The 14,016-nt window shown below is 36.4% G+C and overlaps 1 protein-coding gene across 1 annotated transcript in view; it reads right to left on the bottom strand.

Moving 5' to 3' along the window:
* LOC140049945 (chromosome-associated kinesin KIF4A-like) overlaps nucleotides 1–14,016 on the bottom strand; it is a 33,068-nt gene extending 19,052 nt beyond the window's left edge. The window contains exons 1-4 of the mRNA XM_072094898.1: nucleotides 14,006–14,016; nucleotides 6,728–6,969; nucleotides 5,759–5,952; nucleotides 804–1,060 (exon numbers count right to left, since the gene is read on the bottom strand). Coding sequence (XP_071950999.1) covers nucleotides 804–1,060; nucleotides 5,759–5,952; nucleotides 6,728–6,959 — 683 coding nt within the window. The 5' untranslated portion in view covers nucleotides 6,960–6,969; nucleotides 14,006–14,016. The remainder of the gene's footprint in view (nucleotides 1–803; nucleotides 1,061–5,758; nucleotides 5,953–6,727; nucleotides 6,970–14,005) is intronic.

Here is a 14,016-nt window from a genome sequence, read left to right as displayed (position 1 = left end):
AATCATGAATCTTGAATGCCATAGACAAGAGCCCAAACCACCGAGCCTTCCACAAACGACTAAAAGTTGTAGAAATATTCCTCCGTGTATTTACATGCAGTAACCACTTTGGTGCAGATAGATTAATACATACCGCAATGAATTATAATTTTTTACTATGACATCTTTAAAAATGTAAAAAAATGATGTACTGTCAACCTATATACTTTTAACTTTAATATATGAACATTTTAAGGAAGAAAGTTAATGTTAAGCTTGTTATTTCGGCCCAAAAAAATTTCATAATTATTTGTTTGATTGTTAATTTTTAACATTTAATATGCAATTAATGATGACTTAATCAACTTTTGTTCTCTTAATTTCATAATAAATCATACATTGATACATACACTTCGAGAAAATGAAATGAAAAATAGGTGTTCCTGACCATTCTGACGATCCAAATTAATTTTAAAATTTAGCATATTTTCACCATTTTGTTACAGTAACTTACACGTGCGTAGCCTTTCACTTTTGACGTGCTCGTATAACGCAGTTTCACGTTGGAAAGTGAATAAAATATGATATTATTAAAGCGAACCGCGAGAAAACATAGTTGCGCGCTATTTGGTTACTATGATTAGTCATAACAGGGCAATACACTCGCGCACAGTAACAGAACATCTCGAAAAAAAAAACAGGCCTCTCGACAGCTTGTCTGTGAAATTTTACAAGGGGTCAGAAATTGTTTTTACACTATGCAAAAATGGTTTACAAATTGTTACTTTTTGCTGGTGAGAAAAGGCGGAGTCGACTGTACCCACCTTTCATCTTTAGATTTGTTATCAATGTGAATTGTAAATATGGCGTGAGATCGACTGGACGTTGAATTCATAGCAGTAGAAGCAGTTGTACGTCCAACTGAACCTTGCTCCAGACATTTGTACATGTCATCCGCACATTGTACCGTTATCTCTTTCAAGCCAGCTATATGAATGCCGCCTTCTACACTTTCTCTGATAGCGATATTTTCTTTTTTAGTACTGAGATTGAGAAGATCGTGAATGTCTTCATTGTGAATCTGAAAAAGAAAGCAACAACTTAAGGATGCGAATTCTGTGAGACTGAAAAACCTCAGTACAGACTGATGGTTAAAGTACATAAATGAAAAACTAATTTATTTATCACAAATTTTATGAAATGGAATGAACTTTGTCTTTGTTTTTAAATTATTTTTTTGGAATTCCAGCCAATGGGTTTTTGGTAGAATTTAACCTTGTAAAAACATTTTTTTTTTACAGTGATTAACTTATTAAAATTTCTTATTTAAAGTCTGACTTTATTTAATTTTTTTTCTTCATATTTTTGTGGCATGATCTTGGGGGATTTTTAAGCAAAATCAATGACTGAGGTCTGCCAATTTGTTCATGTGAGGATCATGTGATAACAAAGACAGTAGAGTTCACAAACCTCATCGAAACCTGTAGTTTGTCAGAAAGGTGCATGGCTTAACTTAATTGCACAATTTTAATAAGTTTGTTAAGTCTGGTCTCTACATTACCAATTTCCTTGCCAAATTTTGAGGTTCTTCAAGTTTGTAAACTAAAGTTTGCTATTGCGTTTGCTTGCAGAGAGTGGTCAGTAAGATCATTTGGACAATGGATAACCAACTACTGTATAACTGGAACTGGATGTTCAATTGTAACTTATGTATAAATGAGAAAGTAAATGGTTTTTTCAATGTCTTAAAAGGTGCATATTAATCACAATTTCCCTGTCAAGCAAATAAGAAAAAGAATAGCTGATCGTCCTTGGATGACTCAAAACGTTCGTCGACGACTTGATGCAAGGCAGCGAATGTATAACAACTGTACTAAAGCTGAATGGAGAGAAACACGCAACGCTGTCCAGAGAAGCATTCGTTCAGCAAAAAAAAATTGTTATGATAAATCAATGCGAGGCCTTAAAAATAATGATCCGGCAACATGGCATCACAGTGTACGTAAACTGTGCAATCTAAAAAATCGAACCATGTTCAAATTCCCTGGCCACTCAAATCAAGATCTTGCAAATGATATCAATAACCACTTTATATCTGTGTGCCGACAGCTTCCCCCAGTTGATGTAAATGCTCTTCCTGCATATTTGCCTTCACTTGAACCCCCGCCAAAAAATTTTCCTGGACAAGTCAGACGATTGATTAATAAACTAAAGTCAAAGAAGTCTAGTCACCCTGATTACTTGCCAATTAAACTTATAAAAGAATTCGCCTTTGAAATTGCTACCCCACTTGCCCATATTTTTAATTGTTGTCTTGAAGGTGTATTTCCCGAGTTATGGAAGTTTCACTTACCCCCATCTTTGCCAAGTTGTTTGAGTCATTCCTTACTGATTGGGTGACTAGTGACAATCACGAACATTTAGATATTAAACAATTTGGTTGCCGTAAAGGCTCATCTACTAGCCATTATCTTGTGGACATGATTCAGTCTGTAATTAGTGATATTAAAAAAGGTGATTCTTTTGTGGATATTTGTGCCATTGATTTTACGAAGGCCTTCGACCGAATTGACCATACGGTCATTGTTAGAAAGCTAGTCGACATCGGAGTGAGAACATCTATTATTCCCACCATCTGTAGCTTTCTGACGGATCGTAAAATAAATACTAAACTTAGTTCATCCTTTTCCCCTTATGCCAACATCACATGTGGGATTCCACAGGGTACAAAGCTTGGGCCAATTTTGTTTCTTATATTAGTCAATGATATCTCTATGGAAGGCTGCAGATGGTGGAAGTACGTTGATGACCTCACTCTTGGTGACACTGTTAAACATGGTAATGCCCCTAAACTTCAATCTTGTCTTGATGACCTTACTGAGTGGTGTGATACAAATCACATGGTCCCTAAACCCTCTAGTCTAAGTGTCATCATGAGAGTTAATTTTTTGAAAAGAAATATTCCCCCTCCTAATTATTACCTTAGCGGTACAACACTTAATGTTGTTTCGTGTATGAAGCTCCTTGGACTTATAATCCAGGATGACTTGAAATGGGATAATAATGTCAGTGACATGGTAAAAAGAGCATCTAAAAGGTTGGTATACGTTATATATCCTTAGAAGGGCCAATGTACCAGTTCATGATATGATATCCGTTTATGTTTGTTATATTCGCCCAATCTTAGAATACGCCTGCCCTGTGTGGCATGGAAGCATCAATAAGGCCCAAATATCGACCATTGAAAGAGTGCAAAAGAGAGTTTTACGTATTATTCTGGGTCCCGCTTCCCTTACATATGATTCAGCTCTTGAGCTTACAGATATGACCACTCTCGCATCCAGACGAGAGACGTTGATTAACAAATTTGGAGAAAGGCTCTTGAAATCGGAATTGTACAGAATTATTTTGCCCGACTACCACATTATTACTAGAGAGCTTAGATCAACCACGGTAGATAAACCCCTATTAATATACCTGTTTGTAGAACTAACCGTCTTAAGACCTTAAGTAGAATCCTTAATTTAAACAGTACCTAAACTGATCACGCTGAAGATGGCTATGTTATAAATATTTACATATATAGACCTATGCATTTGTATATAAATTTTGTAATTTTTTTTAACATAATTTTATTTTTTTTAACTGACTTCAAATTTTGTAATGTTTTGTATAAATTTTCTAAATATTTGTGTTTCCATGGTATATATATATTTTTGTAAATCAACAATTTCAGCCTTCGGGCTGCATGTTTTTTATTATATAAATCTGAATAAATAATAAATAAATAGTAACTAAGCAGTAACTCAAATTTTTTTCGCATTTTGCAGTCTTTTTATTTTTTCTATACTTGGTAGCCTCTTCAGTCTAAGACTGTTCTCCCAGAGGGCCCAGTGTGTATATGATGAGTTTGTGACAGTACTAGGGTCTTTAGGCGTCATCTACAAATTATTTCAGACCACAAATCAGCGTCCAGACGCGTTTTCTATTGTTTACCCAAAAACGCGTCTCAAAACCCGTCTGATTTGGCTGCGTCTAGACGCCAATATGCATGTTCGACTATGGCCCCGCCCCTATATACGGCTGACTGCACATTGTTATACTGTGTACTGGTGTTAAACGCGCTACATACAAGTGAATTCATTGAGAGCGTGATATTAAATTATTATTTACAACCGGCAGTAAGACAAACAAATCAGTACAGGTATACCCTTTTACCGCCGACAGAGTAGGCCTATACTGTAAAGCGCAAATTTTCGTTTCTATTTATTCGCGACCTTTTATTTTTGCGATTTTATTTTTCTTGTGCTAAAGAGTGAATTTACCACATGCAAAAACGTTAAAGTTAACTTTTGGAACATGGAATTACTCAAACTATTGACCTACAGTACAGAAAGAAAATACTGCAACTTTACCTACGAAGTAGCTTCGTAGGCTACATTGTTGGCTTCGTAGGTTCCATTGTTTGGCTTCGTAACCTCAATAAACAACTTTCAATGAGCTACGTTCTGAACTTTGTAGGGAGTTCGTAACCTAAATAAACAACCCTACGATGTTCTTAGTGAAGTAAGAAGGTGTGAAATTAATGTGTTAAATTTAACTGGCGGAGGACCAAGTTGTAAATATATAATATTTTTTAATTGTAATCGTTTCCTTCATGCGTGTTTACCTACTCAACGGCCAATATAAATATAAATTTCCCACGATGTAAACGTAGAGACACGCGATCCAACACAGGTGAACCTCAACGAACAAGCCAACTAATAAACATATTATAGCGAACGTCCAGTCCATCCAGAACGATGCCGAGAAAAAAAGATCGTAAACAATTCATTCTAAATATAGTATCAGAACGTTTTCAGTCGGTCGCTCAAAAAGACTGCCGACAGAAGACCGTAATAAATACAGACCTAGTTTTTTTGGTCACATGGCATGAAACGCGATACTCTGGCGGCTGCCGTTACCGTCTGACGACGATAAAACAGTAATTAAGATCGTGTACCTGGATTTTGTGTCACATGACATGAAACATAATACAGTACTCTCTCTCTCTAGCTCTAAACTGCTCACATGTTTTCTCTTAATATTGAATATATATTTATTTTTCATATCCTAGCCTAGGCCTAGGTGTCGTTGTTTTTATAATTCACTAACCCAAGGTAGGAGCGTTAAATAATTTATAGGCCTAGTGTAGCCTAGGCTGCCGAAACTAGGCTAGCCTAGACTTTCTTTCTCTCTGCATGAGCTGAGGTCCACAGGCCCGATGTCGTCTCATCGGCGATGTCCGTCCAAATTAGGATAACCTAGGCCTAGTCTCAGATTTGTTGGTTCTGTGAAATGATACCAATTTTGTTTCACCATACAAGCAATACAGACGGGTTTTAATCACTCAGACGCGTTTTCTATTGTTTTACCTACTAAACAGCGAAGACGGGTTTTAATCACACAGACGCGTCTTCGCCGTGATTGGGTAGCTCATGAATATTCATAATAGATCGTTAATGAGGTTCAGCATTGGACAGACGCGTCTGATGGGTTGCAAGTTTTCAGACGCGTCTCTGTGGTCTGAAATAATTTGTAGATGACGCCTTAAAGTGCTGCACATAAGCCAGAAGTGTACACTGGACCGACGGTTTATAGTCCTTATCCGAGAAGACTTGTTCTACCACCAGAACCATGGAGCGAGTGAGCCTCAAACCCTCGCCGATGTTATGGCAACATATTACGGTTCCACTTTCTTAACCGCTCGGCCACTTACTAAGCTTTTAAATCAACTCACTTCTAAATATGATACTCTGAGAGTGTACTCTATGCTGTCATTCTGGTTGACACCATCAAACAGGCTTGTGATAACTCTTGGTATGACTCCTCTTGATGGATCGGTAGGTGCCTGTGATGCCGAGTATCCACTGCCCATAGAATGCGTCTTACCAGACCCTGTTTGTCCATATGCCAGTACTGTTGCATTATAACCTTAAAAACAAAAGTCAAACACTTCTGAAGAGATACAAGTTTTATTCACACATTTCAAGCGAGAACTTATGAATTCTTGTAATATGTAATTGACAACTATGGTGATGTCACTTACAACTATGCTGTTGTAATTCATTGGGTAATTCGGATCCCGATTCATTAGGGGTTTACTGTGGTTCATTGCAGGGTAATTCGTCAGACCTGGTTCATTGGGGTAATTCAGGGATCCCGATTTATAGTTGTTTGCTGTGGTTCATTGCAGGGTAATTCGTCAGACCCTGGTTCATTGAGTAATTCAGGGATCCCAATTCATTGTTGTTTGCTGTGGTTCATTGCAGGGTAATTCGTCAGCCCCTGGTTCATTGGCACAGGGTAATTTGTCAGTCCCTGGTTCATTGCAGGGTAATTCGTCAACCCCTGGTTCATTGTGGGGTAATTCGTCAGTCCCTGGTTCATTGCAGGGTAATTCGTCAGCCCCTGGTTCATTGCAGGGTAATTCGCCAGTCCCTGGTTCAATGCAGGGTAATTCGTCAGTCCCTGGTTCATTGGGGTAATTCATTGGATACACACATTACTATCCAGTATAATTCCTCCTTTGGGACACCTATTCAGAGGACATCCCTTTCAAGAAGAAAAATTCATGAACGAGAGAAATAATTTTTACACATTTCCGGTGGTACCCGACTAGGCAAAACTATGTTTAATTACAATTACATCCTTACAGAAAAAATAAATATTAAATCAAAACTGGTGAAAAATATATTTTTCCGGTTACCTTTAAAGATTCCATCAACAAGTGGTTTTACAGCCTTGGTGTAAACCTCTTCTTGCTCAGTGTCTTTGCTGAAGACAAAGTCATATGTAAACGCTTTGTTGTTACCCAATACGACCTGTTCATTGCTGTGGATAAATTGCAGGCATTCCTGGCAACCTTCACCAATCTCTTTTGGCACTAGAGGGCGAGAACGAAGTGCCACACGCACTGGAATGTCTTTGGGTTGCGCCATTGTAAAACTCCTGTAAATGATTGATAGAGGAACGAGCTATTGTTAAGTGTTGAATTTTTATATTTGCAATTTGTTAGGAAATGCAATGAGAAAAAAGGATGAAGTTAAATATATGCAAGATAATAAAATTGATAAAAAGATTTCCTCTTAGGCATAGTTAAATTCGCTTTGTCTGTGAAAATATGAGTTAGGCCTAAACCTTCTTAGCCACAGAGCCTATGTAGGTTGTCTTGTATTGTTTTTATTTTTATTCATTCAAAATTTGTGATTAAAATACAAATAAAACATGACCGCATTAAAAAATATTAGGCCTATCTACTGCAGCCTACTGAGGCCTACTCAATAATTGACTATCTATGTCACGGCCGAGTCATGTATGATCGGCGTCAGGCCTCCTCTATCGATTATCAGCATATGCAGCCAGCCTGGATAAAGTTTTTCATCACAAAAAATATAATTATTAAATAGTTTTTGTTTGAGTTGTATATGCTTTTTATTCACTCGCGAAAACATCGTAACCCACCACAAACGAACTACAACGACGTCGTAATGTTCATGCAGCATGTTTGTTATTGCGCGATATTTGCATCTGTAAACATGCGCAGTTTGTTTGTTTGTAATTACAATTACTGCACATCATAAAATAAATTCTCCTTAGTCGGGCGCGTGTACATTTACAGATTTAACGCGATTTACTACACGCCTGTACAATTAATAGGCGCCTCCTAGCGGAAAACTTGTTTAATTTATTTGAGTGACGCGGAAAAAACGTTGTTGATGGCAAGTAGCGCTAGTACATCGCTGTCACTTATTATAGGCTGGCGACGGCGGCGAAGTCGTTGTGGTTTACATAAAACTTTAATATTTGAAGCCTAGGCGGATGAAGTTTGAGTTTTTAAAGCTCAGATACAGGCATGAATTTTAAATATAATATCTGATTAATTGTACATAATCAAATATTTTTAACAGAAATCAAGACGAAAAAACATGAATTTCCCTTAATATGGTCAAATACAAAATTTGGCCAAATTCTGCCATAAAAAAACAGGAAGAATTTTTTTCAGTAGTTAGGTAGTTTAACCTAAGGTAAGGTAAAAAAGATGGTGGATATACGGTGGATAATTTTTGCTATAGCATGAAAATAAAAATCTGAAGTTGAATAAAAATACCAGAAATGTAAAATTCAAGTTATATTACCTATATTTAGTCATCTGATAACACTTTTTATCACACCGTTTACTTTTCATAGCTTTTTAAAATGCCTCTCTATTTACAAAATTTGTGTACAAAAGAATAGAGATTTTACTGTGCAATTTGAACTTTCCCCCCACTGATAAGAAAGTGCTTGTTTTCAACAAGCTCGTATAACAAAACTAAAATCCCAAAAATTATAAAACATAGGGGAAACTATAGATCGATAATTATTAGAATGTATGATCAATAGAAATTTTTTGCCCGCACCTGGCCCTTAACACTTTGACTGCCAAACACGAAGATCTTTGTGTTTGGAAACACAACGCTTGACTGCCAAACACGAAGATCTTCGTGTTTGGAAACACAACGCTTGATTGCCAAACACGAAGATCTTCGTGTTTGGAAACACAACGCTTGACTGCCCAACACGAAGATCTTCGTGTTTCACGTTTTTTTTACAAAATCCGGTAATAGGGTAATTATTATTGGATACTATAAATATGGACACTATATTCGGTCTGGACCGTCAATATTTTACTATTTGAAAGTAACTAATCTGGTTACGGACTGTCAAAATGGTACACAATGGCGCATTGTGTATTGGTCGCGTGCTGGCTATGCCGCCGAAGCATTACAAAGGTTTTTGTGGATTGACATGTTTGTTTGTTATCTGAATAAAAAATAATGGGAGTCATTTGTTTTTATTATTGTATGTATACCCTAATTGTTTTGGTGTTTTACTGAAAGTGACCGAGTTTCACGCAACAAACTTGTTTAGAAATGGTATGGATATTATCAACCTTACCAGGTTAAAATCTTTTAACCTAATGTCTCTTGAAAACCGTTGCAACAAAATCCTTTTTCACTTTATTTTTAAATGTCTTTATGGCTTTACTGACTGCTCTTCTGTCATCCAGAATCTCACTACCTATCCTAGACATACTGAAGACCTCACTTTTAATCATCTCAGCTTTTCTCGAACTCTGGCCCTTCGTAATTCTCCTATAAACCGCTTCCCTAAGCTTTGGTCTCAGTTACCTTCCACATTACGCCAATTAGCTGTTAGTGTTATTGAATCTTTTCCTCATCTTTTATCATCTATTGACTCTTTCCTTAATGATAATTATCTTATCATTATAATTTAAAATTTTTTATTTTTGTATTTTTAATTAAATTTTTTTGAATCATATTTGGTTTTTTTTTCTGTATACTCACAGCTCTATACTTTATTTGTTTATAAAACTACCGTATATTTCGGTGTATAAGTCGCACTTTTGACACGCAAATTTGACCTCTAAATTAAGGGTGCGTCTTATACACTGAACATAAATGCCTCACCACACAGATTGTACATAGGCCTAGGCTATCGTCACCTCGTTTTCTAGGCCTGAGTAGGCTAGGCCTAGCTACAGTAACTAACTAACGTAACGGCAACCTGCTTCTGCCTAGGCCTAGTTTTCAAGTCATTTTAGCATGATGTTATACTAAATATGATGAAAAGATTTGTTCATTATGGCGCTCCGATAAAATATCATTTGTAAACGTTTACGTCGTACGATTGGAATAGTATTTATTTATACAGTAGTTATACGCACGATCGCCGTACCCCAAGCGCAAGCCCTTCTTTTGGTGGCACATGGTGTACGGTATTCGACTAGTATATTCTCCAGGTGATTATAGCATGGACCTAGCGTACACACTTCTCGGATACATAGATACTAATCGAATACGATTGTCCGTGAAAACGTGCGCCCTCTCGAAATGATCGAGCGAGGCTAGCCCACACACGTGCGTGTTACACACACGGTCATGAAACACGAAACTCATGAATAACAAGTTAGAAAGAACTTGTTGAGGCTGGGCGCGGCCGAGCCTAGGTAAGAAAAAACCTAAATAAAGGACGCCGTTGTAGATATAACAAAATATATTATTACAATAATATTGATTACAATTTAAAAAAACATTGTTTTGATGAAATATAAGGTGCGTCTTATACATCGACGATATAAAAAATACCGATATTTTACTCTCAGTTGGGGGTGCGTCTTATACACAGGTGCGACTTATACACCGAAATATACGGTATATATTTATTTTAGTTAAGATCATGGGACTGCTGACTCTTGTCTTGTAGTTACAGTAATTATATTACTTTAGCAGTCCCTGGCCAATTTCATCTTTGTACATTGTATATATGTTTTGTTGATCGAATAAATAAATGAAATGAAATAAATCAGTTTACTAGCTAGGCTAGTAGTATTAAGCTAGCCTAGGCCTAGTCGTAAAACGGTTCCGGACCAACTTTAGGCCTGAATTGGGCAGTTTCTAACTGGAAAAACCTCTCTCTGGCAGTCAAAATGTTAAGGAACAATTATTTTCGCAAGTTTTTTTTTGGCAAAATGACTCCAATTGCAATTTGCGAAAGATTAGCGTGAGCATAGGCCCTAGCTAGCTACCCTAGGCTAGATAGCTACTGACTGGTGGTTCTAGCCTACTAGGTAGGTAGGTTAGGTAGCCAGGCAGCGATTTTTTTTTTCGTACATAAGTTGGGGACCCCCTCATGAAACGTCACAAAATAAACATGAATAATTCATCAGTTAAATTGTTTTGTTCCGTGTGCACCCAAGCGTATAGCAACAAGAAGTGATTACACAAGTGCGGTACGATTCTAGGCCTATCTCCGCTGTTGTTGCGGCGTGCGATTTCATAGAAGAATAGCGGCGTTTTGTGTGGATTGTCGAAATAATCAGCCTTTAGTTTATGGTGTTTTTAATATAATTTATTACTAAAGAATTACGTGTTAAAATTATAGTTTCTATTAATACTATTAGGCCTAATTATTAGTCTCTAAACCCATGTCTATTCTAGTAGTAGCTGTGTGGGTGTGTTGTGTGACGTGTGTGTGTGTTAGGTATGACCAAAGATAGTTACACTATCTTTGGTATGACACAATCCGAGTAATAAGTCAGCAAAATTAAACAATAAACATTACACAAAAATACATTTTTTATTCTCGTGGGTCAAATCTTCCCATCTCATGTGTTCATATACGCGCATTTTTAAAGTTCCTTTGAGTACATGCCAGGGAAAAATTTCATTTTTAAATTTTGTTTAGCAATATTGCTAATCAAACTGATTTTTGAGTTGAGAAACATAGTTTTGTATTGTATTTTTTGCTACACAATTTTAAAAATCTGTAGCAAAAAGGTTGTTTTGTATAGCTTTTTGCTATGCTACACTGGCGAAATTATTCCCTGCATGCATATTGTTTGATAATAAAATAGCAGAATTAAAAAAATACAGTACACAAATTATACACATTCTTTATTCTTGTGGGTCTAAGCTTTCTTTGGGCTACGTCCAATGAATTACTACTTAGTTTAATGTCTTGCCTAGCTGTCGATTAGCCTCGACTCGACACATTTTGTGTGAAGAAGAGTGCGCGAAGGCAATCACGTGAATTGACTTAGAATCCTAGGCCTACTGTAGAAAGTATCGTATCGCAGTTGTGTAATCACTTCTTGTTGCTATACGCTTGGGTGCACACGGAACAACAAATTTAACTGATGAATTATTCATGTTTATTTTGTGACGTTTCATGAGGGGTCCCTAACTTATGTACGAAAAAAAAAATCGCAGCCAGGCAGGAGTACTAGGACTAGGCTAGCCTAGGTAGGTAGGCTAGAGGTGGCTTTCTACCTAGGGTTTACGATGAAATCGGTCGCGTCTGAAATCGGTCGCGTTTGAAATCGGTCGCGATAAAATCAACTTCCGGTATTTTGTATGGCGCGCCGCTAGAGCTATACGTTTGAAATCGGTCGCGTTTGAAATCGGTCGCGCTATTTTGTATGGAGCGAGATGCATGCTAGCGGGATATACATTTTCTTCGTTTATATAGTTTATTTAATTGATATTTTTTAGGAACTAGATTATTTATGTGGATATTTTTTATTTTGGTTAATAAATATTTATTATCATTTTTTTTTTATTTCACATGTCTCGGAGAAGAAGGACTGTGTCTTTTCTAAATGGCCATTTCTAAACACGTTTAAATATTTTATTAGGCATATAATAATTTACCTCTATTTTATTATGTACTGTGTAATTAATATATTATATAGAGAATATACGTCTGTGTCTTTTATTAATCAAACAATATATAGCCCGTAAAGCCAGCGTATCCATTTTTATACTTATGCATACTGTGGCAGATATATCATATCCATGTCGTTAAAAACTTACTATAGGATTACCTTACCGTATTTTAATTTTTATTTTATTTATGTCCGTACGTTATGTAGGATAATATTAAGTTTAGGCCTATAATGAATATTGTTGAGGCAAATCACGTGTATATTTTTATTTCTAATGTTTAGGCCTAAAATATTTTCTAGTAAAAAATGACATTGATTATTATATGCGGATCGTTAAAAGGCGAGTTACTGAAATAAACCCCGAAATAGGCCATTAATCATATCGTGGATGGCGCCTTCTATGATCATGCAGACGTTAACTGCACGTTATTTTGCTGACGGGGATTCCCTTTAAAAAAAAACACGCACTAGTGTGTCAAATCATGGAAAAAACACGTACGGCGATCATTGTCCATGGACATGTAAAGATGACGTATAATAGGCCTATTACTAATAACCATACGTTTAAAACATCTATAGGCCTGCACGTGTTTTGTGAAACCTAGTTCCATGGTGAAATGATGTATATAATTTACGTATATACCTCGGCAATACTATAGTTTTTAATTTGAATATCTTTTATTTCTATATATTTTCTATACATTTATAATAATCACTAGGCCTATCATTGTACAGTTTAGATTGATATATAACGGCATATTATTTTATTAGTATTATCCTAAAACCATGCTCACGTAAAAGTGGCGGATATCGAACGTAAAAATCATCGTCATACATCATCTTCCTTTATTGCATAAACCTCATTGAGCTGGTATCCACTTGCAGGTATAGAACTAGTTTCGTAATTAACTGTGATAAAAAAATACGCAATAGGCGCGTCTACTTGTTTAATTCAACATTTTTAAAACTTTAAACAGTGGCATGCTAATCTTTTCAAAAACTTAAACAATATTCAATAACACTTTTTAAAACGATTTTCTAAACGAACACATTACAATTATTCATTGACACCTGTAAGATAAAATGAAAACACAAGTTATTTATAAATAATGAGATAAATATTTATATTTAAGCCTACTGTACTAAAAAAATAATAACGATCGAGGTAAACAAAATGTTAATAGTATTAGTTAGAAATTCTATATTCAAAATTAACTAAAAACATAATTAGCGTTTTCATTAAAAATGTATCGTAGTGCGTCCCATGCAAAATAGCGCAACCGATTTCAAACGCGACCGATATCATTAAACGTATAGCTCTAGCGGCGCGCCATACAAAATACCGGAAGTTGATTTTATCGCGACCGATTTCAAACGCGACCGATTTCAGACGCGACCGATTTCATCTGACACCCTACCTAGTAGGCCCTGGACTCTAGCTAGAGGGCCTACTGATAATAATAAAAGGCTACGCCTAGCCTAGGACTAGGGCCTAGTAGGCTAGGCCTCTAGTAGGCTAGGCCTAGTAGGTAGGAGGCTAGGCTAGGACTAGCCTAGGTAGTAGGCTAGTAGGCCTAGGCCTAGTACAGTAGCCTAGGCCTAGCTAGCTAGGCCTAGTAGTAGAGGCCTAATTAAATCAGGGGAATCCCTAATAAGTAGGCTGGTAGGTCCTGTAATATTATAGAATTAGATGGCTAAACAACAAAATGTTACGATCTGCAATAAATATTTTGTAAACAACGTAACGATTATACTTACAAACCGATCGT

This window comes from Antedon mediterranea, chromosome 5 (genome assembly GCF_964355755.1).
Source record: "Antedon mediterranea chromosome 5, ecAntMedi1.1, whole genome shotgun sequence".
Classification (NCBI taxonomy): Eukaryota; Metazoa; Echinodermata; class Crinoidea; order Comatulida; family Antedonidae; genus Antedon; species Antedon mediterranea.
The sequence above is the reverse complement of the archived record's forward strand: the minus strand, read 5'-3'. Positions and strand labels throughout refer to the sequence as shown.